General features: G+C 34.4%; 1 protein-coding gene across 6 annotated transcripts in view; it reads right to left on the bottom strand.

The window, feature by feature from the left end:
• Positions 1–18319, bottom strand: part of PPFIBP1 (PPFIA binding protein 1) — a 199314-nt gene that overhangs the window by 24863 nt on the left and 156132 nt on the right. For 4 of the 6 annotated variants that reach the window (XM_074225688.1, XM_074225691.1, XM_074225689.1 and 1 more), the window contains 7 exons: positions 15738–15830; positions 13115–13229; positions 9926–9987; positions 9095–9179; positions 6745–6893; positions 2267–2382; positions 698–754 (listed from right to left, as the gene is read on the bottom strand). In XM_074225688.1, the coding sequence (XP_074081789.1) occupies positions 698–754; positions 2267–2382; positions 6745–6893; positions 9095–9179; positions 9926–9987; positions 13115–13229; positions 15738–15830 (677 nt within the window). Of the gene's footprint in view, positions 1–697; positions 755–2266; positions 2383–6744; positions 6894–9094; positions 9180–9925; positions 9988–13114; positions 13230–15366; positions 15460–15737; positions 15831–18319 lie in introns of all 6 variants that reach the window. The other 2 variants (XM_074225693.1, XM_074225692.1) reach the window with 2 other exon arrangements.

Genomic DNA, 18319 nt, shown 5'->3' with positions numbered 1-18319 from the left:
CCTTTTAACAAGAGTGGCTCTTGGCAAATTGATAGGGGATTAGGGAAAGAAAGTAAAATACACTTTCCCTCATGGTTTTTCCTAAGTTGCCACAAAACTAGCAATCATAAAGAGAAATTTGGAGAAATTCTATACCAATGTGCCCAACATAACTAAGGAGTGGGATAAATGCCCTACTTAGCAGGTCAATGGCATAAGACATTAAGAACAGAGTATTAAATTTTTTTATGATTGAGTAGCAAATGAATGGATCCCCTTGCATGACAAGTGAATTCTGTCTTTGGAGCAAGACATCCCTTTCACAAATCTCAAAAATGCTTTAGGCTTTTATATTATAATTGTTGTTTCACATTTTAAAAAATTAAATATATGATTAAAATTCAGATAAAAAAGAATTCATATAATAATGGGTCTCAAATGGATATTGTTATTTTTCAACGAAGCTGGCAGGGTGACTAAGAAAATTCATTCTCCCAGGGCAGTTGGCAATGACCTGAGAAGATATATTTGTCCCTGATAACCAGACCTTATAAAATAAATTATTAGAGCTCTGCCTGGGACTACCAACTTACTTGGTCAAAAATATTCAGTTAAATCATCAAATTTTAATTATATTCATATTGGTCATATCTAACCTTTGAGGGGAAAATGGCTTCCCCCTTCTAATAAAGAAGCATTAATTTAAGATATCACTTACAGCAGATTATCAGACATTTGCACTTCTAAAGTAGCATCAAGAATTGTTTTTCCATCACTGAAAGCAAAATAGTTTTTAGATTATCAATGAATCTTTTGACTCAGGTCACAAATTAGATCCCCTTATGGAGGAAATGGATAAAATCTGGGCTTTGAGTTTTGGAGAAACATTCACCACCCATCTCCCTCAATCCCCCACCCCAAACACACAATAACCTTTAGAGATCAAAGAAAGGGAGCTATCAGGTATTATAAGTAGACAAAAGATCCTCAGTATTTTATTAAACAACAGGATAAGACCACTAATTCTGTCTTCAAGTGGGTCTCAAACCATTCCATCTAGATAGTCTCTAAGGGAATTAACAAGAGACTTTTAGCTCCACCTAGGTCTGAAGGAGTTAACTACAGAGAAATATCCCCAACCAGAATAAGCCTAGCAATTTGACAATTTGGCAATTCCTTGAGAGACCAAAGTTAGCAACTTACAACCTCAGATTAAATCATTCTTCCCCACCCCAAAAATCATTTGGCATCCTGTGCCTATTACTCAACCTCCCAAATAAGAAAAGTGGATGAGCAGCCATACCTAAGAGACTCCTTTTACACCTTGTAACATAATCCTAAGAATGTGTGTATCTTCCTCAGTTCTGAGGAGTTGATGGCCACCTGGTAAAGGCTGATGCTAATTCAACATTTTTATCTTTTAGATTTCTCTCTGGATTTATTGACTTCTAATCAAATTGACCAAAGGGGAGAAATTTTTCTCCAGGAGGTTTTATAGAGAACTGAAATGCCAATAATCTTTATAACTTTTTAAAGAAAAATTAATTGTATGATATCATGATATATTAAATTATATTTTCAAGCCTTGTTACAGTGCTAATTACTATTTAAAATTTAATTTTAATTTTTAAAATCACTTTATTTGGGAATGTTGAATTTTAGTTTCAGGTTGAAAAGAATAAAGAATTCATGGACTCAGTGACCCAGATAAATTTATTTACACTTGCATAGAAGGTATCCCTCCCCAAACCTCAGAGCTCACCCCTCCTAGCTTGCTTTTTCCTTTAAAAATCTTTCCCTGATCTGACTCTTTTCTCACATTTAATTTCAATCCATGTTTAACATGGTTATAAATGTAGAGTCTATATATCACATTGCTTTCTGTTGGGGGGAGGGAGGGGGGAAGAAAAATTGTAAAACTCAAAACCTTGCAAAAAAAAAGACTGGTAAATACAACCATTGGATGTAGTTGGAAAAACAACCATTAGATGTAGTTGGAAAAGCAAATAAAATATTTATATAATTAAAAAAAATCTTTTCCTAATCCCATAACACCCTTACTTGTCCTTTTTTGGAACTTAGCTTGCTTGGAAAAGCTACACCTTTACTCAAGAGTAAATAACTTTATCTAACCCTATAACTCTATGTCAATGAGTCCATGAATTCTTCACAATGCTCAGCTAGAAACTAAACTTCCACAGGAATAAATAATCTGGTTTCCCTCACACTTTAAAAATTAAACACAGCCTCTCCAATAGACTTATAACCTAAAATATACTTTACTTACTTTACATCAGCCAAAGTCTCTGATTTGGGTAGAGATTTTGACTTGTCAGATGTTTCCAAGTCTTTGGATATTGGTGAAAATGAAGGCATTGAAACTTGCAAGATACTCATATGGAGCTATTACATAATCATAAAAAGAAAAAATGATCAATAAATAATATAGCAGTCCATATCAATGAAAAAATGTAAATAGTGGTTAGTGGTCAACATATATTATATTCCATCTGTGGCAAAGTAACCACAGAATTTGAGATTTGTAAGGAAACCTCAGCAATGATCCCATCCAAATCAAAAGTAAAAGGAATCTCCAGGATGAGATGTCTAACAAAAGGTCTTCTTGCCTCTGTTTAAAGATTTCCAATGAGAGAGATTCCACTACTTCCTAAGGTAGGTCATTCCACTGATGCATAGCTAATTCCTTAGAGAGTTTTTTCCTGACCATCAAGCCAAAAGGTGCCTCTTTGAAAGTTCTACCCATTGTTCCTGGTTCTGGAGTCACACCAGAAAGAGTCTAGATGTTCACGTGAAAGTCCTTTAAATATTTGTTCCCTATGAATCTTCCTTTTTTCCAGTCTAAATTAATTGATGTTCATTTGATGTAAACTCAAATCACTTACAGTAATACCTGGCATATCATATGTACTGTTTCTAAGAGGATTAAATTGATTTTTTATCTTTCTTGTTGATTCCATTAACAGTTATAGTTTGTCTTGTAATCGCTGAAGTCATGGGTCTTTGTCTCTGAACTTGGTTCCAAGACTCAATGGCCTCTAATGAGTCAATTTTAGAAATTCAGCTCTTACTAATCATTGTTATATTCTTGCCTCAAGGAAACCTGTTTTCCTTAGGAAATATGAGTAGACACTGGGGAGTTTGGTTTAGTATCTTTACACTACACAAGGACAGTTTGTTATCAGAGAAGTCTGGCCCAATGTCTTTTGATCTGGCCAATGGACAAAAATTAATGACCATTAGTCACAGGATGGAAGGACGGGGCTGTGGTTGTCCCCTCCATCACGTCTTAGCTAAATCCAATGATGTCACCTATATTGTTTTGTTCTTTGTCCTAACCTAGGAAAAAAGTCTTCAGCTCAGAATCTTTGGTCTAAAATAGAGGCAGTCAAAGACTCAAGTGTTTCATAAGTTCCTACTAAAAAAATGTTAACTTGCTTCAGTTTATCTTTGTTGAATTTTACTCTCTCAACATTTCCTTTCCTTCCCCTTTCCCTCTGATCTGGCCAGATTAGAAGATAAGAGAAAGATTACGAAAAAACAAAAACAAAAAACCAGCCTATCTTTCTTATGTTTCAAATTTATAGAAAAAAGATTATGCCATCTTTATATGGCTACACAAAAATAGAAAATATATCAAATCAGGCATGATCTTTTGATATAAACTTGTAGATTAATGATGGAAACAAAAATCAAGTTTATACTGAACTTCATAGTGAAGTTTCTCTGTGTTTCCTAAAGATTTTAAAGATGATAATTAAGAAATTAAAGTATTTGCAATTATTCTTTTAATCACTCTCTCATGGATATGTGAAAAAGATGTCTTTTGTATAGATTAAGCCCAGAAATGAAAAGAGCAAACTGTTTGGTTTTTCTCTCAGGCAAACTATATTCACAGTGATTTGTTCTTTTTTAAATCCTTAGAAGCTGCCACAGGAAAAGAGGTGACTGAGAAAATATGATCATATACTTACTTTTTGGTAGAAAAGCTTTTTAATTGCCCTAAGAAGACAGACACCTCAACAAATAATTTTGATGAATGCACTTGTTTAGAAAATTGAATCCAAGAATTTACAGAACTAATTGTAATTCTTTAAGCATATAAATGTAAATAGATTTTGTTTAAAAAGGCAATAATTGGGACAGCTAGGAGTTAGGAGGACCTGAGTACAAATCTTATCTCAAGATACTAAATTACTTAGCTATGTGACATTGAGTAAGCCATTTAACTCTATTGCCTTGCAAAAATAAACAAACAATTTTTGATTGGAAAATGAAAAATCTCCCTGTTCTCATTTAGGTTTCTACCATTAATTCACAATAGGCCTTTGGTCAAGAAACTTAAGTTCTCTATGTAATAATTTTTCCAACATTTATAATTTCAACAAATGGGTAATTGGAAGAAATAATTTAAAACATCTGCTACATTAACACTGGTAACACTATCAAAAGAAAATGTGGTGATCTTCAGCAAATTATTTAATCCCATTGCCTTTCAAAAACAAACAAAAAAGAAAATGTACAATAAAACTTCCATTATAATATGAATTCCATGTAATGTGAATGGTGAATATTTTTCCTCATTGTCAGAGGAAAATTTTAAAAATATTGTATAAAATTTTTTAATAAAATCTATTTTATATGTAGATTACAAATCTCCTCTCAGTTTTGATGAATAAATGTGAATGAATTTCCATTAGGAAAGAAGAGAAAGAAGAGAAAAATAACATACAGCTGCCAAGAGAAGAGCCTGAAAGAAGAAAGATCCTTTTTCTCTTCTTAGCTAGAAAAGAAAGCTTATCAGTTCCTAGTTGCTTTCAATTTAGATCTTCCAAGGCTATCAGAAAAATCCCTGAGGGCTTCTTCATCAATAATAGCAGAGAAAGTAATTTATTCACAGAATTTACCTCATCCTTAAATTAGTCGCAAAAGATCTGCTGAAAGGGGGACAAGATATTTGAGTAATATATATTTCATTACTATACTATATATTTAGGTAGCATCTGTGTGGCCAAGATGCACAAAGTTGTTAAACAACAGGGTCAAATTAATCTTAATTAATTAATCAAAATTTTTTTAAAATCTCATTTGGAGGTAAATAATTTGAGGCATAGTAAATTATGCTTATTTATAAATTACTTATTTGTGTCTTTTTTCTTTTTTTTTATTTTTTCAAGACAATAGGGTTAAGTGACTTGCCCAAGGTCTCATAGCTAAGCAAGTACTAAGTGTCTGAAACCAGATTTGAACTCAAGTTCTCATAAATCCAGAGCTGGTGCTTTATCCTCTGTGCCATCTAGCTGCCCCTTATTTGTGTCTCTTATGTCATGGAATCTTAGCCCTAGACTTGAAATTCATCTCAGAGTTTATCAAGCCCAAATCTCTCATTTTATAGATATGGAACCTAAATCCTAAATCCTAAGGAAGTTAAGTGACTTGGTCAGGGTCACAAAGGGAGTAAATGCCAAGTGGTAGGATTTGAACTCTAGTTTTCTGACTCCAGACAATGCTCTTTCCGCTAAATCTGATATTATTTTAACTTCTGAAATTCGAAAAAAAAAATAGACTTGTCTTTGGAATAGTAGTTCTTTGGGGAGGGGGGTTGGCTTTATACCCCAAATACAAACTTTTGGAAAAAACAGGTCACAAGAACTGGGCAAAGAGGCAGAAGGAATGTGAGAACCAAGTATGGAGGTTAACAGTTGCTGAGAAATAAGCAACTGGAGAAAGCCAATCTGGACATGTGGACTGTGCTATGTATGATCCAAGTGAAATAGGATGGCTAAGATCCACACCTCCCTGGCAAGGAGAGCTGGTGACCTTCCTTATCTGTGCTAACAACTTAAATCTCAATTGCCTACCATAAAACCCTATTGGCCAACAGAAATGTTAAGTGTGTTGATGTATTTTATTTTGAGCTTGCAAATAGAGAGGGAGGATAAGACAGAGTGTTCCTTGTACTAGAAAGATTTTCAGTTTCCGGCCAAGAGGGAATGGGCTGGGTTTGAAAGGTAAATGTTCTTTTGAGGGAAGAGGAAGATGAAAGAATATCATACCAAAGAAGAAAAAGACCTTCTATGGCAAAAGTGCAACAAGGCAGACTTAGCTTCTATTACCCCAGAGATGGAGAAAGGGAGGGCATAGAAAAAACCCTCTTCCTCTTTTATGGAGGCATAGCCTTCTTTGTATTTTCTTCTCACTAAGAAGAGAGTCCAAACCTAATATATAGCTTGCTGATCTCACCAGCACATAATTTATTTCTGAGATTATATGAATGTGAATTCATGGACCAGAATTGTAGAATTTAACATTTTGTCCTAATTGCTCCCACACAACTCCTGATGATCAAAGCTTTTATTTCCCCAAAGGAATATTTTTCCTTTTTTTCTTTAAGCTTATAAAGAAAAAGCAAAAACCTTAGCATTTCTGCTGGCAAACAGGATTTTATAGTCTGTAAATTAGATCTAAATTGAAAGCAACTAGGAACGGATAAGCTTTCATTTCTAGTAACAAGAGAAAAATAATCTTCTTTCAGGCTCTCATAGCTACGTTCCCTTGGTAGCTATACATTTGAAGGCTCAGTTCCAATTGCTTCTTCCTCTTCATCTGGCTCTAATTTCTTCTGTTTCCTCCCCAATGTCCTGGTAAGTCCTGCTAAGGCCTGGTAAGGACTGGTAAGTCAACTCTTCTGCTACATCTCTCTGCTCCAAAGGTAGACTATGCTAAATTATATTTTGAAAAAAATACCTCTTCTGGAACACTTGTGCTCAATACATTATGGCTAGGAGATCCTGTAAGTGGAGTAGGAAGTGGACTTTTCTCCAGATCACTGACATTCTGAAGTTCCAGCAAAGCTGAAATTGAGCTAGGTAATTCTTCACAATCACCTTCTTTGCCTAGGTAAAGATGAAGCATAATCAGGTCAGTATTTAAACTAATTATCTCCATTTTCTGGAGGAAGGTTTATGAACAAAGGAGATGAAAACAATCATTGTAAAACAGAGGAAATATGAGACAGAGACAAATGTTCTATACTGACCATGTTAAATTAACCCATTTTTTCCTATGACAACCTTACATTAACACTGACTCCCTTCCCACTATTCAAAGCTACTGAAACTACCAGAAGCCTGCCTACACTCTCATTCCATTGACTACCTGACAGAAACTATTTGAAGTCACTAAGTTGACCCCTCAGGACATGCACATATCTATATGTTGCCCACTCTTTAATCCATCCCCAGCACTGCCCTAACTTCTGCTTTACCACTTTTCCAGCACACCCTGCTCTCCTACATAAATTCTGAATTTTATCTCTGTTAGCTACTGCTTTCCCTCAAATAGCCCAGTTTGCAATCCCCTTGCAACTGTCCAAATTTTCTCTTTCTGCTTTTTATGCTCTCTGGATCAGCCCAGTTATAGGGACCTTGAAAACTGCCTTTACTTAATCTATCAGCTTTTGCTAAATTTCTCTAAGGAACCTAACCCATATTACTACTGAATATAAATAATAAACTTTTTTTTAAAATTTATTTTTAAATACCTCTGAGCCAAGAGTCAGTCTTTTAAAGTGAAAAATAAACTTTAGTTTAAAATTTACTTTTAAAAACCTCTGAGCCAAAGAGCCAGTCTTTTAAGTGAATTCATTCATGTTCTCAAGTCCTAGACTAGACCACCCTAAAACATTTCCCTGGCATCACTTGAAGAACTCAACTTTTTCCTCCTCAAGATCCAATATGTAACATCCCTCCAGGGATGTTAGGAACTCCTCTGTAACTTATGTCTTAGAGAACTGTTTAGGGTACTGAGAGTTACCTCAGAAAGAGGACATGAAGCTATGTCTTCCCAACATCTCAGCTAACCCTCTGAATATTGAGCTATGCTGCCTCACTTCAGTTCAGGAAGATTACCCAAATTTCCAAATTCTAGGAAGTCTACATTTCCTGGCACAGATTTTTTTATAGTTAAATAAAGTTTATTATTATCATCTCTGGTGGCTCATATTCTGCTTGTTGTTGTTCCATCGTTTTCAGTTATGTCCAACTGTTAGTAACTCCTTCTGGAGTTTTCTTGGCAAAGATACTGGAGTGGTTTGCCATTTTCTTCTCCAGCAGATTTTATAGCTGAGGAAATGGAGGCAAACAGGGACAAGTGACCTGCCCAGGATCATACAACTATTAGGTGTCTGAAGTTAGATTTGAGCTCAAGAAAATGACTCTTACTGGTAATCTTTCCCCTGTACCATCCAGCTGCCTTATATTAACAGTGGAGCATGTAAATATTTAAATCCAGTGTACTGATGCACAAGCAAATTTGCTCTCAGTTGCAATAGTGACTGCATCCCACTCCACCAAATAGCTCCATCTTAATAGCTCTCTTGTAGATTCACACACTCATTGAAGTTTAGAGGTATAAGGAATCTTACAATGGATCTAATCTGACTCTTCTTGTTTATTGAAGATATTATGTTAAAGTCAAGTGAAGCATCTTGCCCTGAGTTATTCAGTTAATCTGTTAGATTAAGAAGCAAACTCTATTTTACATATGGTGAACAGGTTTACACTAAAGAACACTAGTTCTAATCCAGTCTTTGCCTAAAGCTTTTTACCAAACACAACTAAAGTCAATTATATTCTTCTCTATTGGGGGAATTTCCTGAAAACTGGGTGTGAGGTGGGAGGAGATGATCTAGATGTCTTCTAGATCTCTAATTCTATGACTCTGTGATTAAGAGATTAATGAATAGTTTTCAGTCTTTGAAGCCAAATAAACATCCATTGTAAGTAGGGTCCTTAACCCTAAAAACAGAGAAAGAATATGCTCATAAACAAGCTACAAAGTATTGTCAAATGATTGTAGAAAAAGCATTTCAGAGCTCCCTCTCATGTAATAAAATAATAAGGAGATATAGTTTGGGTCAATTAAAAGAACAACTTTCTAAGTTGTTCAGAGATATAATGATAGACAGTATCCTTCCTGTCACAGGAAGTGTTCATTTAAGGACTAGATACATAGGCAATGCAAAAACAAAACAACAACAACAACAAAAACAGGCAAAATGCAGATACTAAATTAAATTTATTAGAAAATACTCTACCTTTTTTTCCTTGTGACAATATCATCATATCCTGTACTTTCTTGTATCTGCTCAAACATTGTCTAAGATCTTCAATTTTTCTATCCTATGAAAAAATAAAATTGTTAACTTTAGGAGTGTGAACTTGGACAGTTATTTATATTTTTTCAATAAAAATCTATTAAATCTTCACAAAAGTGTGTATATGTGTGTGTCTGTGTGTATATAATATATATATGTATGCAAACATATTTATACATGTATGTGTAAGTTCAGTCAGTAGGTAAAAATAACCTAGGAGGGAATAAGAGGGAAAAAAAGTGAACATAAGAAGAAAGAAAAGATAGTTCATTTTATCTCATTGGAATAAAAATTGTGAATATGAAGGAGAATGAGAAAAATTAAAGAGGAAAATCAAAGACAAGAAGAAAACAAATAGATCAGGAACAGGTAATATAAAATAGCAAGCCCTAAGTCATGAAACGATCAGTATGCTAATGTAGCAAACTGGCAATATTGTATTTTAAATTATTTTTTTCTTCAGTCTCTCAATTAATAGGTAGATTTTTATATTTAGAATAGGTAGACTTTATGACTTATGGCTTTCTGCAATCAAAAAAAAAATCATCATATCACATTGGAAATATAGCCAAGTTTGACTCATTTTCCTATTCTTCCTCAGAGAGCCAGAGCTAAACCAGAAACTCTGATGAAGAAGAAAGGAATTTTAGTCACTAGTTCTGATTACGTTTCATGTATGTCCTACCATTCACTTGTACAAGAGAATAATGTGATTGAAAAGGAAGGCATTTGTTGTCATCAAACAAATATTTAATCTGGTCAATTAGCTACCTTTTCTTCATTTGCTGCCATCAGGGACTCCAAAGATTTTTTCATTTTTTGTACTTCCATATCTGGAAATAGACAATAATATCCCAAGAGTCAAGCTAGGTCCCACTCTATAACATGGGTGGGATACTGGCAAAAGGGACACACACAAATTCTTCAGATTTTGAATTTAAATGTCTTAATATAAACACATTGAATGATTCTTTTTAGTTATAAAAATGAACTTAAAATATATATACATACATTATATGCTAAACAAAATCTGAAAAGTCAAAAACTAACATATTCAGCTTTTACCATCCCCTGTACATCCCATCCCTGCAACTGCTTCCTCTCTCAAAAATATAATAGCTACAAAAATCTACCCAGAAGATGAAAACAAACTTCAAATATAACAACAGTAAAAAACTTGCTTTTTTAATCCCCCAGAAAGCAAAGACATCTATAACAGTCAATGGATAAAGATGATAGACTGTGTCCAGAAAGAGGTAAGGGCTGATGTTTATTTATAAACATTACAAATATATGAATGATAACATCTTGGTGCAATGGTAGAGGTATTGAGATAAATACACATGCTGAATGGTGACTTCTTGAAGAGATGAGCTATCATTAATGTTCCAAAGAAAGAGATAATACTTTGCTTCAATCTATAAACTTCCACACTATTCAATTTTTAAAGAACAAGGATCAAAGTTAAGTGAAAGAGATAGCACCCCATATTTCTACCTAAATTTTTCCACAATAAACATTTGTGTGTATATTATATATATATATACATATCTATACATATACATATATATATGTATATATGTAACATTTTAAGGTTTACAAAGTACTCTTTTTGATAACAATCCAATGATATAGATTTTGGAGGGTGTACAGGTGGAGTCTTAACCTTTGATTTCATCAGTACTAGCATGGAAAAATCCCTACACCAGTTAATTGAGGCATTGAGAGGTTGACTTGTCCATACTCACACAGTTTGTATATGTTAGAGACAAATCCTAAACCTAAGTTTTCCTAACTCTATCATCCTTTTTTTTATCCACTACACATTGGTCCCTCTCATATGAAATTTAGAAAAGGCAAGTATTATTAACCCCATTTTACAAGTGAAGAAACAATCTGAGAGAGTGACAACTACAGTCAGGTAGAGTCAGAGCTGAACTCTGAGCTCTCTTCTCCTAATTCTAATCTTAGTACTTTTTCTAATAAATCATTCTGCCTAAGGCAATATAATGAAGTGAATGGAGAGCTAGCTGGGAAGTCAATGATACCTAGCCTAGGTCTTAAGTCCTACCCATGATCCATACTGGCTATGGATCAGTGCTCTAGGTAATCTTACAAGACTAGGCATCAAGTTAGATTTGATGAATCTGAATTAGAAGAGGTTCTTAATCTAGAAGTTCCCTGAATTTTCAGGGTCCTCTTTCATCCAGTCCCTGAGCCTATTCCTGTCACTTTGCCTTTACATTCTCAGTTTCCTTCCTTATACTTACAACCCTAATACTGCCAAAGGGAGGATGTCATTCTTGTGGACTGATGAGGGTCAATACTAATTTAGAGGACATGAAGTTAAGTGTTTTTCAGTCATTAAATTCTTAGGTCAAGTGTAATTTGCTATCTAAAGGGAGGTTACTGTATCAGAAAGAGTTCTGGGTTTTGAGTTAGGAGATAAGAGTATGAGGATCAACCACCTCAGTTTCATCCTCTATAAAATGGGGCTAATAATCCTTAAACTGTTATATAAATGAATAATTATAAACTTTAGTAGAAGGATGGAATTCTTTACATCTCCATTTCCCCAAGGATTAAGTGAGTCCTATGAACAAGGTACTAGGAATGATATTCAGATTTCTGAATGGTGATAAAGCCAAATGAAGCATGGAAGTGGTAAAGTCTGCCAGCAGAAGTTTTTTTCACCTTCAATAATTGTGGTGGTGGTTTCTTATGAATCGTACACTCTTGAGACCAAAACAAAAGGATGAGCTTGAATGCTCACAACCATCTCTAAACTCTGGTTTGCCTGTTTAATGCTATAAAGACAAAGAAAGCTTATGGATGAAGCAATTTGACAGCTTTGGTAGAAACTGTATTTTTATCTTTTTTTATTTTGTGATCGCTACCAATTTTTAGGAAGCATCCAAAACTTAATACTAAATTCAATAAAACTACCTTCTTAACTGATTCTATCCCATGGGTCTGCTTTAAGCCAACAGCAGCCAAAAAATACCATTAAGTATATCACAGCAAAAAGACCATTGGCCTTGTAATCAAGAGTTCTGACTCTTCCACTAAACTGTTTCCGCATCTATATGATGAAAGAGTTCTATGATATTCCATGATTTTGTAACTCTTAGAACTGCATCCATGTACACATGTGTGTCTCTGTGAGTTTGTCCCCATCTTTTAGGTACATACAACTCTACACAAGTAACAAAGTTGGTAAATGGGATGGTCTGACCAACTGAAAATTCTACTTGATAATTCCTATACAGAATACATGCACATTACTGTCAAAGAGCATGTTCCACTGTTCTTTGTTGAAAGACATTATTTTGTATAATAATCTTTTCTAAATCAAGTTGGTTTCACCAGACCAGGCTGACATCAATCAGGTAGGAGTATTTTACAGGATAATTAAGGAGAAGCAAGTACATCTCTCCCTTCTTCACAAAGTACAGTAGAAGATTCTGCACCCCTTTTCTAGTCTTTTATTCTGCATGCAATGCGCAGAGAATGTTCTGCAACCTTAGGAACATTTCTGGGGCAAGTCACTATTTTGTATTATGTATGCACCAATTGCAGAAATAGTTGAAAATATACAATTTGCCAAACTGAAGTAAACTACTAAGAGAAGTAACTGACTCTTTTTTTATTCTAGATCTTTATAGATAGACAAGGGTATTCTGGAGTCAGCTTATACTTCCTTGAGAGTCAATTGTTAAATTTGAAGTATAAGCATTTAAAGCTCAAAAAAACTGGCAAATCTAAAAATCAAGGCTTAATTATATGTGTGTATGTACATGTGTACACATACATATGTAATTCCAAATCTTAAGAAATTCAGAGTGTTGTACATACTTTTTTTTAAAATAAAGATTCATAATGTTTTGGCTCAATAAAATTCACAGTAAGACAAAACTATATGACCTCTGGAGCCTCTGTTCTAAAAGTACTCATTCTTACCTCTATCAATCACTTCAATTCCTTCTCCTTTCATTTTGCAAACTAGTTTTTCTTGCAGTCTTTTAACTTCAGATTCTTTTTCTTCTAGCAATTCTTTTAAAGATGTAAGTTCATCCTGAATAAAATATAGAATAACTTAGTTAAAAAATACTTCTGACTTAGAAGTCATTAAAAATACAGATCACACCTATTTTAATATTATGTTCAAATGAAAACTTTCCAAGAATTTAGAGTCAAACCTCGGGAATAGGCCAAATGCATAAAAGGTAAGTCAATTAAAGCATGCCCAATTTATAATAATAGCTACAATTCTATCAAATGATATCAGAGAGTAAACTATCAAATGGGAGAGAGTGAAAATGAGAGTGATAAGGTTAGGCCTCTCCAAAGTTTGAACTCTAAGCTGAATAATGGCTTATTTATTTTTTGGTTTTTAAAAAAAGATTTTTGGTAACAAAAGATAAGCCGATTGGATATTTTAACTGAAGAAAGCAAAATATAATGGAGTGTTTCATCAGAACAGGAAAACATCCTTAATAATCATCCAGAGCTAGAGCTCTTTCACACATCAGACCAGCTTCAGCGTATGAGACCAGTTAACATTCATAATCAATGCAAGAGAAAAGCCAATGTAACAATAAATAAAATATAATGATGTTGATAATTAATAATAACAATAGCTAGGTGGGTATGGAACATTTCATATAATCCCCAAACTTTTTTGATGTATTTAATCAGTTTTGTTGATTTTCCCCCTTTCCTTTCTTTTATTTCCTCTCTTTAAAAATATTCTTTATGTTGGATGACTCTTGGCAAGAAGACAGTACAGGGATACTGGAAGAAAACTGGGCAATGAAAGATATAAAAAATATATTTCTAAAAAGAAAAAGAGGTTAAAATTATTTTAAGAGCCAGCTCTTAACAAGTGGTCAATTCTTCTGTTTTTTTTTTAAGGTTTTTGCAAGGCAAATGGGGTTAAGTGGCTTGCCCAAGGCCACACAGCTAGGTAATTATTAAGTGTCTGAGGCCGGATTTGAACTCGGGTACTCCTGACTCCAGGACCGGTGCTCTTTCTACTGCGCCACATAGCCACCCCTATAAGTGCTCAATTCTTAACATCAATTGTCTGATTTTAGGGGAAGCTTTTAAACTGAATTCTATTAATTCTAAGATTTTTTTTTTTGGTGATTTAAACTCATACAGTGAAACTTATATAAACTAAGAAATATAACCCTTTTCTTCATCACTTTTTCTTTTTTTTTTTTTTAGGTTTTTGCAAGGCAAACGGGGTTAAGTGGCTTGCCCAAGGCCACACAGCTAGGTAATTATTAAGTATCTGAGACCGGATTTGAACCCAGGTACTCCTGACTCCAAGGCCGGTGCTTTATCCACTACGCCACCTAGCCGCCCCACCTCGTCACTTTTTAAAAAAAATCCTTTTGATAGGATGTTGCCTTTTTTTAGTACCAGAAGGTGTATATGCAATGTGATAATCCACAATCAAGATAAAGAAGCTCTAGAGTCCCTCAAAGAAGGTCCCATTAATTTTTTTAAAAACTTTTATTAAAGGCCATAGAAAGGAGCAGCTAGGTGGCACAGTGGATAGAGCACCGGCCCTGGAGTCAGGAGTACCTGAGTTCAAATCCAGCCTCAAACACTTAATAATTACCTAGCCACAAAAAAAACTAAAAATTAAAAAAAAAAGCAATAGAAAGAACAGAGAAAAATATTTAAAAGAGAATGGAAAAGAAAGTAATACTCTTCTCCCTGTAGTATGAAATAATAATTATGCCGGTCCAAGAGCATCAAACTTTTTGTCTCCTTCACTGCATTTCCCAACTATCATCTTTCAACAAATTGTTTTAGGTGGTAGAAACAAATACAGTTTATTGTGAAGGTGAAATGAACTTCTTTAGAAGGTAAAATTTTATGACTTAACAATCAAAAAAAGTAGAGAGGCCAAATTTAAGTTTTAGATGTCATTTTCAAATTCATTTTCCTCCTTATAGCCTTCTCTTCCACCAACTCTATTCACTTGTGTGATGTTGCCTTAATTTTTGTTCCAAAAGTTTTCTGAAAAAGGGAGGATATGATCATGCTTAAAAGAATAACTGAATAAGTAGTTTGTGACTTTAAACATAAATGTGGCACAAGAAAAATTAATGCACATTAAGAAAGCATGCCAGTCACATGGAGACATAAACACAGTTAAATGGAAAACACAAAGGTCCAACCATTCATTGCTACTCCACCTTTAATATCTGGCATTTTTGTTCCAGTCGCTGCTTTTCATACTGCATCTGCCCCACCTTGATTTTCATGCTAGAAAGTTTGGCCATTAAAGACTGGTAACAGAGATAGAGCAGTGAAAGAAAACTAAAGATAGAAAAAAAAAAGCTAAATAGCCAAGAGAAGAGAATAACTTTACAAGGTGGTTAGATAATTAGAGTAACAGCAAGTTAAGATTTTTGTGATAAATTAGATTCTGGGTTTCCGAGGGAGTAACAGAGGGAACTCTTCAAGAGGTTTTTTTCATATATATTATTTTTCATCATTCATTTTATATTATGGAATATAGATTACTACATTTTAGGACTAGGTACAATTTCTAAGAGTCACTTACTTTGGTAGATTTAAGCTTTTTCTCATATTGAAGTCTCTCACTGTCCATTTCACCAACTCTTAGTCTCAAATCATTGATTTCCTGCATTAGGCCCTGTCACCAAAAAAAAAAAAATACAGTAAAAGAAAAGTCATCAAGCAAGGAAGAAAGAAAAAGCAAGGCTAAAACAATGTAGGAAGAAACAAAGAACAAATGCATTTGTTGATTCATTTGGTTTTACCTTGTTAAAAAGATAAAAATTTGTATTAAAATTTTGACATTTGTTATATATGCTTATATCTCCAGGCACAAATTTAGGAATATAGACTAGCATGGGAAGGATCCTTGGAAGTCAATTCCTTCATTTAACATAAATAGAAACTGAAGTCCAGAGAAGTTACCTAATTTGATCAAGGTCACATTACTAGTACATGGTAGAACTGGAATTTGAACCTACATTCTCTGTTTTCAAATATAGTCCTCTTTCCACTGTATCATAATTTTTATTAAATTGATGGTTATTAAGTTTAGGATAAGAAGGAAGAAAGGGAGGAAATAAGAGAAAGGAAAGAGGAAAGAGGAAAGAAAAGAAGGAAAGAGTGAGGCATGGAGGGTGGGAAGAAGGGAGGGAAAGTCATTAATCTTGAAAAGTAGCTAGGAGATTAAGGGGAAGAAATCCCAGGAAAACAAAACAAAAAGAGAACTACAAACCAGAATATAAAGGGACTTTAAATACTTCAAAAATGTTTAAAAATTAAATCTATTATTTGTGAAGCTTACAAATACTTTAATGGCTTCTTGATTCCAAGAAAGAGCTCTCAGAGAATCAGACCATGTTATGTCTATTGCTGATTAAATTTATTAATAAATGAAATTAAAACCTAACTCCTCTAACCTTTTGACTATTATTTTATTAGTAGTCTTTTGAAGTAAGCATTTTTACAGATTAATTACTACTATAAAGCCAAGTTATTAAGTCCTGTGCCCTAATAATGCATTATTCAACCTTTATCACAAATTGTTAATAAAATAAAATTGACAAAATATTAAAGATGAGTGCAAGATAACTAGCCCTTTCTTTGTCAGTTCCTCCTGGTTAACAAATGAATTTATTTCCTCCTAGTCTTTCATGATTAGTAACAAAAAATAAGAACCAAGAGGTGCTGGCCTCTGAGGGAGCCTGACCTAACAAGACTGGGATAAAAGAAGTCTTATCAAGGTGGTCATTGTGGATTTGGTAATTAAAATATAACATAAATGGTCCTCTTAGTTACTTGGTTGATAATTATCATCAGCAGAGGAAGGAAAAGACTGCAGGACCTTCAGAAATGGGAGGGGGACAAGTTCCCCATATCTACTCTCTATTTTTACCATTGGATTGAAAGGGGATTAGAGACCATAGGTCCAACTGATAGTTTATTGGGTAGAGAGTGAAGATTAGACATTTATGAATCTGGATTGGATACAATAATTCAGAAGACCATCATCCGTGTGGACTGTACTCAATCTGGGCATGGAATCCTTAGAGAGGCTTGGGGGGAGCCACCCTATGGGGTTAAGACAAAAGCCAGATAGATAAGGGAGGATGATCCATGCTCCAATTCCATACCATTAACAAGCATTAATGCTATGCCAAATTCTACCCTTGTGACAGATATGAAAGACTGTTCTACCTCCAGTAATGCAATGTGGAAGGCCAATGAGAGCTGGTGTCTAAGAAATTGAAAGTGATTAATGACCTCTATTACTTCCCCACCTCTATTACTTCCCCAGTTATTCCTCAGTTTATTGATCCAGTGTCACTGACTTAGTGAATGACCATTTTTTCCCCATCCCAACACCCAAAGCTATCAAGAACAATTCATTTTCAAATGGAAAGGCAGTTAAGATAAGATTTGTTGTTCAGTTATGTCCAACTCCAACATGACCCCATTTGAGGTTTTCTTGGCAAAGATACTAGAGTGACTTGTCATTTTCTTTTCCAGTTCATTTTACAGATGAGGCTAAAAGAAACAGGGTTAGATTATCTGCCCAGGGTGCCCCAGCTAGTCTGAAGCAGGATTTGAAGTCACGCAGATGAATCTTCTTGATTCTAAGCAGAGCATTTTATCCATTGTGCCAACTATAAGATTTCAATATACTTTTATAGCATGCCCCTAAATTCTCCTGCATGTTGTTACAATATTACCTTTTGTGATCTGAAGACCCTCTCCCCAACCCATATGGCAATTTTCTTTCATCATTCTACTGATGAATAGTATGCTAGTGGCTAGAAATTCCTCTGAAGCCAGCTACTGCAATACAGGCAAATATATTCTATTTCCACTCTCATGGATGGAAGTCTTACCCTAAGAAAACAGAGGAGTCTTCAAGGTCAGTACTATATGGGGGAAATCCAGTGGATTAGATACATACAATCCATGTGAAATGAGATAAAAGCCTCTCAATGGATTTTCCAATCAATAAGATAGGTAAATGCTACCTATCTGGAATCCTTACCCTTATTTATACATGGAAACATTTCAGTCAACCACCATGGTGACTGGCTCTGCCTATACTGATCCAACACTGATACCCCATGAACTTAATGCAATTTCTAGTGA

Source organism: Macrotis lagotis, chromosome 2 (genome assembly GCF_037893015.1).
Source record: "Macrotis lagotis isolate mMagLag1 chromosome 2, bilby.v1.9.chrom.fasta, whole genome shotgun sequence".
NCBI lineage: Eukaryota > Metazoa > Chordata > Mammalia > Peramelemorphia > Peramelidae > Macrotis > Macrotis lagotis.
Note: the sequence above shows the minus strand (reverse complement) of the source record. Positions and strands in the feature narration are given on the sequence as shown.